Source organism: Camellia sinensis, chromosome 11 (genome assembly GCF_055761805.1).
Source record: "Camellia sinensis isolate YWXY chromosome 11, ASM5576180v1, whole genome shotgun sequence".
Taxonomy (NCBI): Eukaryota; Viridiplantae; Streptophyta; class Magnoliopsida; order Ericales; family Theaceae; genus Camellia; species Camellia sinensis.
Genome location: NC_138971.1, coordinates 147,370,102 through 147,383,825, shown reverse-complemented (window position 1 = coordinate 147,383,825; position 13,724 = coordinate 147,370,102). Strand labels below are relative to the sequence as shown.

The window sequence follows — 13,724 nt, the reverse complement described above, 5'->3', positions numbered from 1 at the left end:
TATACAAGTTGGCCAGCTCCATTTCTCATCACAATAATATTCTATTTTTGACACCAAATGGAGCAAACTAATTCAACTTTTCTCAGTTGTCTACGTATATCTTTACTTTGTTTCATTTTCTTTTTCATGAACTCTTTTGAACTAATTACCACTGCCAAGGGCAACCCCAGTTTAGTTCTCACCAACGAGACAGACCATCAGGCTCTGCTTGCAATCAAGGATTTGATACAAGGAGATCCTCTGGGTGCCTTAAACTCATGGAATCATTCAATTCACTTTTGCAATTGGCAAGGAGTCTCATGCGGTCGTCGACATCAACGTGTAACAGTCCTAAACATATCATCTCTCGCATTGGTGGGTTCGGTATCTCCTCACATTGGGAACCTCACCTTCCTTAGTACAATTGATCTAGGTAACAACAGCTTTCATGGCGAAATCCCACAAGAACTTGGCAAGTTGTTTCGTCTGCAATATCTTTGGCTTTTGAATAACTCTTTCCAAGGTGAATTTCCAATCAGTTTGACTCATTGTTCACACTTGAGAGTTATCCGTGTGCATAATAACAATCTAAGAGGTAAAATTCCTACCGAGTTGGGTTCCTTGCCCAGTCTCTCCGCCTTGAATCTTGCAAGCAATCATCTCACTGGAACTATCCCACTTTCAATTGGGAACCTTTCCAATCTACGTGGGCTTTGTCTAGCGTACAATAATCTAGAGGGAAGCATTCCCACCCAACTTGGGCAGCTTTCCAAGTTGGAGTTTCTTCAGCTGACGGAAAACAATTTGTCTGGTATGGTTCCGACTTCGCTTTACAACATCTCATCAATCTACTACTTATCTATCAATTTCAACCAATTGCACGGAACTCTACCACCAGATTTAGGCTTGACCCTTCCAAATTTAAAAGGATTTTATGTTGAATCCAATCAATTCTATGGCCAAATTCCATCGTCAATAGCAAATGCTACAAGACTTGCGCACATTAATTTTATCAGCAATTCGTTTACTGCGCCCATGCCTATGAATCTGGGAACCCTTGATGCTTTAGAAAGTGTAGAGGCTTCTAACAATTCACTTGGAACAAACCAAGCCAGTGAATTAATGAGCTTCCTCACTTCTTTATCCAATTGTTCCAATCTACGTGTTGTGGGTTTGGCAATGAATCATTTTAAAGGTTTTTTGACCCATTCTATTGCAAATCTCTCCACCAAGATCACTTGGTTCAATCTACAATACAACTATATATCTGGAAACATACCTCTTGGTATTGGGAACCTTGTAAATTTGCAATACCTATTTCTAGATCAGAACTTGCTTACAGGTAGTATTCCAAATTCCATTGGAAAACTCTCCATGTTACAAATCTTCTTTCTTGACATAAATAACATCTCTGGAGAGATTCCATCGTCTTTTAGAAACCTGAGTAGGCTTGGTATACTTGACCTATCAACAAATACGATTGAGGGAAGCATTCCTATTTCTTTAGGCAATTGTACCAATCTACAACAAATTCATCTTGATTACAATCATCTCACGGGAGCAATACCTTATCAAATCTTTGGTCTGTCTTCCCTCATTAGTCTATACTTGAGTCAGAATTACTTAACAGGACTATTACCACAAGAAGTTGGTAACTTGAAAAATCTGGGTAGACTATATATATCAAAAAATAAACTATTTGGAGAAATCCCTGCCACTCTCGGCAATTGTGAAGTTTTAGAATTCCTCTACATCAATGGTAACCTTTTCGAAGGTACAATTCCGACGGCCTTCAGACAATTGAAAGGTATTCAAGGACTAGATGTTTCTAGGAACAACTTGTCTGGACAGATTCCAAGGTTTCTCGGGGAGTTTCGGTTCGTTCAATATCTCAATCTTTCCTACAATATATTTGATGGTGAAGTTCCGAATGGAGGAGTTTTCACAAACATTAGTGCCTTCTCAATTGTTGGAAATAGTAAGCTATGCGGAGGAATTAAACTATTGCAATTGCCTGCATGCCCGATGGAAGTCTTAAATGAAAGGAAACGACCTTCCAACCATAGAGTAATAGCTCTAGTAGTTACTCTCACTATTGTTGTATTATCATTGTGCATTCTAGCTATTCTTTACTGGAACAGAAGGTCAAGACAACAAGTCAATTTAGCCTCACCCTTGAAAAACCAATATCCACAACTCTCTTATGGAGAACTTTTTCAAGCAACCAATGGGTTCTCTCCATCCAACTTAATTGGTGAGGGAGGATATGGTTCTGTTTATAAAGGGATTCTCAACTCCGATGAACAAATTGTTGCTGTGAAGGTGCTCAAACTGCACGAACATGGAGCGAACAAGACTTTTGTTACAGAATGTGAAGCGTTGAAGAACATTCGCCATCGAAATCTTGTCAAGATAATTACACTTTGCTCAAGCATTGATTTTAAAGGCAACGACTTCAAGGCTTTGGTCTTCAAGTTCATGGAAAATGGGAGCTTAGAAAATTGGTTACACCCAAGTCTTTTAGAGCAAAATGAACCTAAGAACTTGAACTTTGTTCAAAGGCTAAACATTGCCATTGATGTGGCTTGTGCATTGGATTATCTTCACAATCATTGTGAAATGGCTTTTGTTCATTGTGATTTAAAGCCAAGTAATATTCTTCTTGACGGTGATTTGTGTGCCCATGTTAGTGATTTTGGCTTGGTAAAGATTTTTTCAGCAACCAATGGAATTTCTATTCATCAGCAATCAAGTTCAATTGGGATTAGAGGAACAATTGGCTATGTTGCCCCAGGTAATTGTTTATTGCTTCTTATGTTGAAATTGATTAAGAAATATTATTTAGTTATATTATATTATTATCTTGCGGTGAACTAAAAACCAATTACGAGATTATATAGAAATTAAGCCATGTTTTAGAGATGACTTTCCTTGGCTTTGCCTTATTATTTGTATAGCTACCACAACAAATTAAATCAATCATGGTCTTACCCCTATGGTATTTGAACATAGATTTTAACCCTTGAGATAATTTTATCTTTTGAAATGTTGAACTTTTTTTTTTCAACAAAAGAAATACAACTTATTAGTTAAACAATCATACCAAAAGTAAAAATTTTATGCATTTTTTTAAACTATTTCTTATTGCAGAGTATGGTATGGGTGTGGAGGTATCAATGCAAGGTGATATGTACAGTTATGGAGTGTTACTACTAGAAATGTTCACAGGAAAAAGACCAACTAATAACAGGTTTACAGGCAATGTAAACCTCCATAGCTACGTACAAATGTGTCTTCCGGAGCAAGTAATGCAGATCGTTGATCCCCAAATCATATTGGAAAAGGAAGAGGAGCCAAGTAGGAGCATTCAAAGTAGTACAACCAACATTTCTAAACTAGAGGCTTGCCTAGTATCAGTCTGTCAAATTGGAGTTTCATGTTCTGCTGAAATGCCGAGTGAAAGAATGAGTGTGAAAGATGTTGTCAAAGAACTACACAAGATTAGAAATGTATTTCTTGGGGTTAGGGGACAAAGGCATTATGATGGAAGAAGAAATGATTCTTAACTAAAGCCGCATCTATAGGTTATTTTGATGTTCTAAGATTTTCTTTCCCTCACTTTCCTTCTCCCCCCTTTTATTTTCTGAATCTGTAATTGTTAAGCTCGAAAAGGCATGAAAGTGGTTGTACTTGTTGCATTGTCATCAAATATTTATAACTAGTTAAGGTTTCTATATGTTTATATGTATGCCTTCTCTATCTAGTTTTGTCATAGTTTCGTTTTCTGGTTTATTCCCTCTAGTAGTTCTATTGTACATAAGGGAGCTTGGCTCAAAACAAAAAAACTGATGCCATAGAAGCTAAAAGAGAAAAACAAAAACGAAAACAAAAAAAGATTTAGCTCATAATATGATGGATTATGAAGTTATGATACATCAAATACTAACCAATATCACTCATATAAATTATTGAGCAAAGGGAAAAATGTTTCATTTATGTTGATTTCACTCTCATCATCTATTAATCTAAAACTTAATCTGATGGTGTAATGGTATTAGTGACATATTAGTTAGATGCAAAACTAAAACTTAATCAATGTATATAGCTAATGGGAAATATAAATAATCTTTATTATAAGGAAAACAAAAATTTACTAGTAGAAAGTGTTAAAAAAATAAAAAAGCACAATGCTAGCAACAATCTTCTAGTCTATAACCTACCTATAAAAGCAGGAAAATCTGCCTCTAACATCAGTGTGTCTAACCGAGGTGAAATGGAAAATTCACCCTTGTTGAAGATTGCAGAGCAAGATCTCCATTAGTTGGGTCTTCTCCAGCAATCTGTTCATCACCTCTTCCCGCATGTGTTCCTGCAGCTTTCCACTCAAGCTTCTTCCACAAGTTCTGCTATTTTAAGAGGTGTAAACTGTTGCCTTGCTGCAAACTACTAGGAGTTTGGTCCAAGAAACAAAAGAGGCATGGCATTCCTCAACTTCCATATTCCAATAGCTATGAATTCCATTTCTTACTTCCATTGTCCTATGTTTGTGTAGCGATCTCGGTTTCGATCCTTCTTTCATGTTTTGCCACTTCGACTAGGCCGCTTGGGGGTCGAGCTGCCCGGTCAGCTCGCGGGGGTCCAAAGGGCAGCGGCCCTTGGCGGGTCCTAGGGCAGCGCCCTGGCAGGGTTAAAGGGCAGGGCCCCCAAAACAAAAATGCAAAATGCGTTCGAAGTTGCTTGTCTGCTCGAGCGGCCGTTTATGCGCTCGCGCGGAGAATGTTTGGTTTCAGAAATTTGACATGTCTCCAAAAGTACTAGGTTAGTGTATTTGACGCTCGAGCGGGGCATTCCACCTCGAGCGGACCATGTTATATCAATTCGTGAATCTGATATTTCATATCACTTTTTCAGTCCTCTCTCTCTCTAAAACTCTCCAGAATTCCAGATCGGGAGCTTCTCTCTCTAAAAGTCATCTTCTCTCTTTGATTTCTCAAAATCCATTGGGATTCAGACCTAAGTTCTTCACCAAAGTTGGTTGTCATCTCGAGGGCTTCGTTGTGTGCGGTGAAGATCGAGTTTCAACACCGTTGATTTTGGGGGTTTCATCTCATTTCTTCTTCAAAACTTGAGGTAGGGATTTTCTTAGAGTTATATATATATTTTTGCAAGATCTAGATAATTTTCGAAATTATCCTTTGATTAGTTTTGAGAAATTGATTGTTGATTTCAAGAAGATGAGTGATTTTGAAAGAGGGTTTAATTTCTTTTCCTTTTAAAATAGAAATTGAAGGTTTTGAACCATATTGATTGAAGAAAGATGATTTTGGGGAGATTCTTCTAAATATCTCGGAGATGAATGGTTTTGGTGAGAAAACCTAGAAATTGGGTCTTTTCTTCGAAAGATGTTGAAAATCCTTAGAAGATGTTGTCATATTTGTTTTGTGTACCAAAATAAATGGATGCTTTGAAAATTGTTTATTTATATATATAAATGACGAATTTTGTGAAAAAAATGAGAAATGTTGTTTATTTTGGAAATTGTTGTCAAAATGTTGATTTAGTCTTGAATTGACTAAATTGTTGAGATTGTTCGAAATGTGGGAATTACGTTATTCTCTTGAATGAATTGGATATAAAAGTATATATATATATATATTCATCTTGTGGAATTGTGTTGAAAAGAGGATTGAGAATTTTGATCACAATGATATCCCTACCTCAAGTGTAGAAGCTCAAAGAGAAGAAGAAGAACATCAAAGATGCCCAAATTCGATTTGACTCGGATCAAAGGAAAGCCCTTGAGATGCTCCAACACTTTAACAAAGGAACTAGGGTTGAGAGATACTTAGATCTAGGAGTATTTTAGAGAGAGAAGGTTCCCGATTAAGGTTTTGAGGTGAAAAGATCTCAATTTTCTGGGTAAAAATGAGCTGCTGTGAACTGATATAGGCAGTCCTCGCTCGAGCGAAGGAGTTGTCGCTCGAGCGACCAGACACAACAAGTGACCTCCCTTGAGCGCAAGAAGCCTCGCTTGAGTGTGGAATACAAAGCTTCAGAAGTTTTTCAGACGCACACGCTCGTTCGAACGTAAGAAGCCTCGCTCGAGCATAGAATACAAACCTTAAGGTCTTACACAGACGCACACCCTCGCTCAAGCGCAAGAAGCCTTGCCCGAGCGAAGGAACAAATAACACAAGGCTCGCTCGAGCGTAAGAAGTCTCGCTCGAGCGAAGAACTTCATCTATCTAGAAATTCTGCGTCCAGGAAAGAAACCTGAGGACTCCCAATTCTCACTCGAGTGCAAGAAGCCTCGCTCGAGCGAAGAAGCAAACTACAAAAAGCTCGCTCGAGCGCAAGAAGCCTCGCTCGAGCAAAAAAGCCAAAATTTGGGCAACAACAATCTAACCCAACTAACAACCAACCTGCTCCAAACTCGCCCAACGTGTTGTAAAACTCAAATACAAAGAGTCAAAGAAGAAGACATGGATACAATATTAAACCACGAAACCCGAGTCCGGGATACAAAGAAGGTCGGGGCAAAACCTGGATCGCGATATAATTTTTAGCGACAGTTTGAAAATTGTCACAAAAAATGTCACTAATTATAAGTTTTAGCAACAATTTAAAAAAATTGTCACAAAAAAGTCACTAATTTTTAACTTTTAGTGATAGTTTGAAAAATTCGTCACAGAAAAATATCACTAATTATAAATTTTAGCAACAACTTATAAAAATCGTAATAAAAAAGTAACTAATTATTAATGTTTAGCTACATATGCAAAAAAAAATCGTCACAAAAAATTATTTGTAACAATGATTTTACTTGGACTTATTTTCAATAGGACTTGATGAGAATTAAGTCTAACTATTAGGACCTATTGGTAGTTTTCCCTAAACTATAAACAAATCCCATGATAAAAATGAGATGTTCAATCAATTCAATTCTTACCATTAACTTTTCAGCTTAGAGTATAAAAGAATGAACAAAAAAAATATAATATAGCACTTTTATAAACTTTAAAATACAAAATAATTTTACATGATTTAAGGATGGGGCACTATTTTAATTTTATAAAGGGCAACTTAGATATAAACTCCATATATAAGGGAAATAGTGTAAATCTGAAAAATCCAAGAAGACACGTGACTCCTCTAGTCCTACATTGGCTCCGCCTCTGGTGATCGGTGAAAGGTAGTGACATGTGATATCCTATTAGCATACAAAAATTTCTCGTAATTTATCCATGTATATTTTATTGTGAAAAAGGTATTTCGTGTATAAAAAAATTATAAAAAATTAAGTTGATCGGATATCAATAGCCTTTCAACAAAACATAACACATTTGTATTGAAAAAAATGAATGGCAACTGTTATTTTAAATATAAAATTGAATGCAAATGCAATTTAATAAAAGGTCTAACAATATCCGTAAATGCAAGTGTTACTTTAAATATAACACTAAAGACAAATATAATTTGATGAAAGATCTAACAATATCCAAGTAACTTACTTTTCTACAAATTTATTCTACACAATATACCTTAAAAAGTAAATGATTGAGATCATCTAAATAGAATTCGAGTTTTGACTAATGTACTTCACCGACATCAACCACTAAAATCCGTGTTTGTCACAGTGGAACAATTCAATGAACTTGTGAACAAGTTGGGAAGTTATTCAATACTCCTGTAACATTGTTAGGTGATGTTTCAAAGTAATAATTATTGATCTAAAATATGAGACCTACTATTTTTGTATTAGAATTATAGGAGACAATTGATGATGTGTGGAACCTATAAATAGAAAGGAATAATGCTATAGAAGCATTGAATAATTTCCCAAACAGGTTAGCCAAGGGAGTTGTGTTCCATTCTTCACCACTTAATTTCATTAATTTTAAACGTAGACGTTATTCAGCTCTACCACTAATTTTATAGTCAAGTTTGTAAATTTGCAATCAAAGGATTGTGAGAGACATATCCCTTTCTTTCCTAATCCTCCATTTATTTGGATCAAATGATTTCATCACAAAAAATAAATTTTCCATAAAATTAGTTTTTAAAATTATTATTTTTATATTTAATTATAATTTTAAAGTTGATATACTAAAATTATATTAGTGATAAAGGTGATGGGTTGATGGTAATAATGGCAGTGTGCCAGTGGAGTAGGAGTGGCCATGGAATTCTTTTAGACTTGAAAAAAATATTTAAATTATAAAATCAGACCTATTAACCAAAGTACCTTTAATGTAAAAAAAAAATATAAATATATATATATATATATTTAAAAAAATTGTAGGAGCCACTGAGTAAGGAAAAATTATTTGGCCCTCGTAAGATGTCACATAATGATACTTCTCACTAATTATAATATACATAAAATTATGAATATTTCCTATTATATCAATCATAACACTTTAAGTACACTACGGGACCATTGTCCAGTACAGGCCCACAACGTTGACTTTTACCATGCAGGTCACTCAAAAGCTGTCCATGAATCAAAGAGGCCCATATGAACTACATTTCCATGCAAATTAAATTCTCAGAGGGACCTACGGAATATATTTCCACAGATTTTAAATTCTTATATTGTCGTATTATATACAAGTTGAAGTACTTGACCCCCTTCCTCCCAAAAAAATCTTTCTAGGATTAAACTTTTTTTAAAAGTAATTCTTTTGGGACAAATTGGTATTCCCAATATTGTCGTATTATATACAAGTTGAGGTACTTGACCCCACCCACCCACCCACCAAAAAAAATCTTTTTAGGATTAAACTTTTTTAAAAGTAAATCTTTTGGGACAAATTGATATTCCTAACCACCCACCCAAAAAAATCTTTTTAGGATTAAACTTTTTTAAAAGTAAATCTTTCGGGACAAATTGATATTCCTAACCGTATATTTTTAAGCGATATTTTTAAAATTTTATCTTTAAGGTTTATTTTGACAATTAAGTTAAAAGTTAATTTATTAGCTCTTTAGCTTTTTTGGATCGCATCACCTCTCTATTTTTTTAGTACATTTTAAAAAAAAAAAAATCAAAAAATACTTTTTTTACCTACTTTTCAAAATAGGCCTAAATGTCGTTTTTTTTTTAAACTTTTCAGACAGCCTTTTCGTGAAGGCTCAAATTGGTTTGTTAATATTTTTTATAACAAAATTTTTATTTTTAAAAATGAAAGAGTTTAATTCTTAAAATTTTTATTTGTTGTTGGGTTAGATAGGAAAATGTCTCGTAGCTCAAATTTTGTGACTCAAAAGTGGCTCAAATGGCTAAAATGACGTCGTTTTGGCCATTTTTATGTTGTTATGTACTCAAAACGACGTCGTTTTGGCCATTTGAGCCACTTTTGAGCCACAAAATTTGAGCTACGTAGCATTGTCGGGTTAGATAATCGTAATTTATGTTGTAATTATTGATTCATTATATTCCGTTTGTGATAAAAATAAAATCCAATAAAAAACTACTCAAATGATGTGGCTGATACACGGATTCTCTCTTAAAGAATGCATTTATTTTTGATGAAAATAATCACTAAATTGATTGAAATTAACTTACGAAATTGGCCAAGTTTATTAATTGGCCAAGAAACCCACAAGACTAACAGGAACATAAGTATTTTTACAAGACTACATGTAGCATAAGTCTTTTAAATAGGACTTATAAATAATTTAACATAAATATAAAGTGGTTAGAATTATCACAACAAAAACTATAGCAAATAATCATAATCCATGTACTTTAGCCTTTGCTGACACTGGGAATCGTGTTGATGCAACACTTACCCCATAACTGAAAAAATAACCATTGGATTAAGTTTCTTAAAAATTATATATAAAGGCCAAATTTATTTTAGATTTTAATGATTCATAGGCTTAAATTGACTGGACAATCATCATTTTAGTTAAGAAAATGTTAAGATTGGAACAATTATAGATAGAAACTTATCAAAATACTCACAAACTTTAAGTGAGAGGCATCTGAAGTGGTGATGAATTTCACCAAGACTTGTAAATGTTTGGTATATACATGGAAAATCCTATGGCGTGCACATTTTCAGGAATACATATCATATGCACTTTCTCATAAATTGGCGTAATTTTATTATAAAATTTTATAATATCAATTACAAAATGCCTAATCTCGTCACAAATTGACATAACACAAAATATTGTAACAAAACCACAAACTTTTGTTACGTGATTCACAAAATTTTGGACATTTTGATATATTAATTTGTGACGAGATTATGTATTTTGTAATTGATATTACAAAATTTTGTGATAAAATTATGCCAATTGTGATAGAGTGCATATAGTATGCACCACTAAGGGAGTGCACACCCTAAGCTTTCACTATTTGTGTATATAATATTTATAATTGGCTTAATGGAAATAATTATAAATCCGTTAAAAAGATTACAATTAATGTATCAAATTATATAAAAAGATTGACTGTTATTTACATTGCCAATATATGATTTGCATAAAGAAATGTTTTTAAAACCAAAATTGTGAAAGTCTTACCTAAGATGGGACTAAAAATATTTGAATATTGAAAATGAATGTGCTAAAAAAACCTTGACTACAAAAACTTAATTAGTAATTTTATATCTCAAAAAGCAAGAAAAATTCGGTTTTAAATAAAACATGTAGAACATAAAAAGATGAGTTGGATGTTTCTTTTATACCATAGTTTTTAAGTTGGAATCAGCACTCTACGTACTACACTTTTGGATTACTTATTCCAAATACATAATTTTTGTTAAGTTCCATATAAAAATTATATTACGAAATAAATAAAAATTTTATTCGGGTGCAAGTTCAACTCGATAGAGTGGATGTGAAATTCCTCCATTTATTAGCCAGCAAGTAAGAGCAGTTTAGATATTCTTGGAACTCGTTTGAGAACTTAGTCTTTTTAGTGGGTTTATAATTTTTTTATGAGGTGAAAAAAATTGTGTTTAAGAAAGATTTTCTTAATTAAATAAATAGTTGTGAGGAAAAAAAAAATTTAATTGATGTGTACGATGTAACTCTTTGCTATTGGGGTTGAATTTTTAATTTTTTGACAACGACTCCTTAATAACACAATAAACTACAAACACAGGCAACCAAAAAAGAAAAAAAAGAAAAAAAAAGGACAAATCATATCAGAAATCCCTACATTTTCACCTTTGTATTATTTTAGGTTTTGTCATTATAAGTAGCTCAATTTTGACCTTAAATTTGGTGTCAATTTGGTCTAATTGACAATATCAATTAGGATTTTAGAAAGAAAATAGTCACCGAAATTGTGTAGATTAACTCACTAAGTCAAATAATTTACAATTTCCTATAAAAGCATAATACAAGATACTCGTGTGTATTCTTTATAAATAAAAGACTAAAAATTGAAATTAATTAGATACAAAATCATAAATTTTGAATTAAAATAGAACCAATCGAAATTATAGAAAACAAAATAGAACAATGACCAAAGAATAAGAATTACTGCTGTAATTTGCGACCAAACAAAAAAATCCCAAGCCTATGGCTCTATAAATACATATCCTTTAATGTATACAAGTTGGCCAGCTCCATTTCTCATCACAATAATATTCTATTTTTGACACCAAATGGAGCAAACTAATTCAACTTTTCTCAATTGTCTACATATATCTTACTTTGTTTCATTTTCTTTTTCATGAACTCTTTTGAACTAATTACCACTGTCAAGGGCAACCCCAGTTTAGTTCTCACCAACGAGACAGACCATCAAGCTCTGCTTGCAATCAAGGATTTGATACAAGGAGATTGTCACGACCCCAAACCGCCCCTAGTAGTTTGGTGCCGTGATGGCCAGTAATCCGTAATTACCGAAGGCCAACTTTCAAAGCTTAACACAATCAGAGTATAATAAACGGGGCTCACAAATGCGGAAGCAATAAATCGAAATACAAGTGGTCCGTGAGAGCAGTGCATAAGTTCAATGAAATGGCATACATCTTTACAACTTGAATATAACAAAGCAAAATACGTATTACATCTTGATCAAAAGGCTTCTCGAGCCGACATATACAAAATACAGTGAATACAAGCCAAGAAGCATAATTTTCAAGAATTGCCGACATAAATAAAAATGACATCGCCGACGTGAATACAAAACAAAGCCGACAAAAATCAAGGATCCAAAACAGTCTTTCAAAAACACATTCTAGGCGTCGCCGACGTCCTGCTCGTCACCTACATATATATAGAGAGGATGAGTATGGAAACTTAGTGAATGGTACTAGTAATAAAGGTTTTGCATGAATATAGCCGAAGTCTTTCCAAAACAAAACATGCCAAAGCCATACAATATTAGCCGAGATCCTTTTCAAAGCAAAACACATCAAAACTTTATCGAAACAAGGGATGAACCGTATTCATCTATCAAAGTCTTACAAGTCTCAAGGGATGCTCACTGACATCGGCAAAACACAAATCAAGCTTTCCGAACAAACAAGTCCACGCGGTAAACCGTCGGTGGCAAATCAAGGACTGCACGATCCGTAATCAATTAGTCAATGGTACTGCGAAAGTTTATAGTCCTCCAGCACGAGGGACTTGTGTTACTTAAGCCCGTAGCTCCTTTTAACACGATGATCTAGTGTTACTTAGGCCCGTAGCCCGATTTAACATGATGGTCTTGTGTTACTTAGGCCCGTAGCCCGCTTTAACACAATAGTCTTTCCAAGAAAGGACCGTATCCTTTTATACTTAGTGCTGCGAAAGTTTAGAGTCCTCCAGCACAAGGGACTTTTCAAGGATGACATCAAAACAAAGCTTATACTTGATACATCAAAACAAGGCTATTCATTCATGCTTAACAAAACTTTCGTCAAAACAAAGCAAGGCAAGACTTATCAAAAACAGTATAACATAGCTTTATTAAAAGCACCACTCACCTAGTTCTTCAGGTGTAGGCTCAAAGCAAGGATCAAGGTCCTACAATCACATAGTAATCACATTCTCAAAAAGAAGCTTTATATGCATGCAAATGATCTCGGCATTCTCACCAAATCCAAGTCAATAACAAAGCAAGACATGCTGGGAGATTAAACACTGTTCCCGTCTCACGAAAACACACTGGGTACCAACCAGGTCTTTGCCGAGGTCCCGCACCTCCTCGCCGAGGTGTGGTCCTGATGGCCTCAATCAAAACAAAGTCGGGAAAACCTGGGTTTCCCTTTGAAGAACATGATCATGAAGGAGATGAATGCAAGGTCATAACTTGTTACAAAAATCTGAGATTTCATGCCATGAGTTCAAAACATGGACCTGGGTACCCATACAAGAAGGTCATGCAAGAACAAACACATAACATGGTTTTGGGTTTCCGAACTTTCGGGTCAAAACGAGACTTTCCTCAAGAACACATGAAAACTATTTTTCTCTTTCCAAAACCAACTTCAAATCGATGCATGACACGCAAAACAGATTCGATCATGCAATGCAGCTAGATGATCAATAACAACAATCAAAGTAGATCGAGATTCTTACCCCAAAGCTCGAATCTAACGGCTCAAACCTCGAAGATCAAGCTTGGAAGATCTATTCTCACTCAAGAACTTCTCCTCCTTCTCTCTAGAGCTTCTCTGTCTAAAGGCAATGATTTGAGACAAAATGATTTGCTTCTAGGTCTGCCGGCTGTCTTAACAATCAGCTCGAACACGTGGCGCTATCGGGTCGGTTCAACTCAAAAGGTGATTGAT

The 13,724-nt window shown here is 34.6% G+C and overlaps 1 protein-coding gene across 1 annotated transcript; it reads left to right on the top strand.

Moving 5' to 3' along the window:
- Positions 1–3,753, top strand: LOC145802943 (putative LRR receptor-like serine/threonine-protein kinase At3g47570). The gene is made up of 2 exons (XM_082895854.1): positions 1–2,773; positions 3,130–3,753. Exons 1-2 carry the CDS (start codon positions 58–60, stop codon positions 3,543–3,545), a joined length of 3,132 nt encoding a protein of 1,043 aa, XP_082751980.1. The 5' UTR covers positions 1–57; the 3' UTR covers positions 3,546–3,753.
- The last annotated feature ends 9,971 nt before the right edge of the window (positions 3,754–13,724 follow it).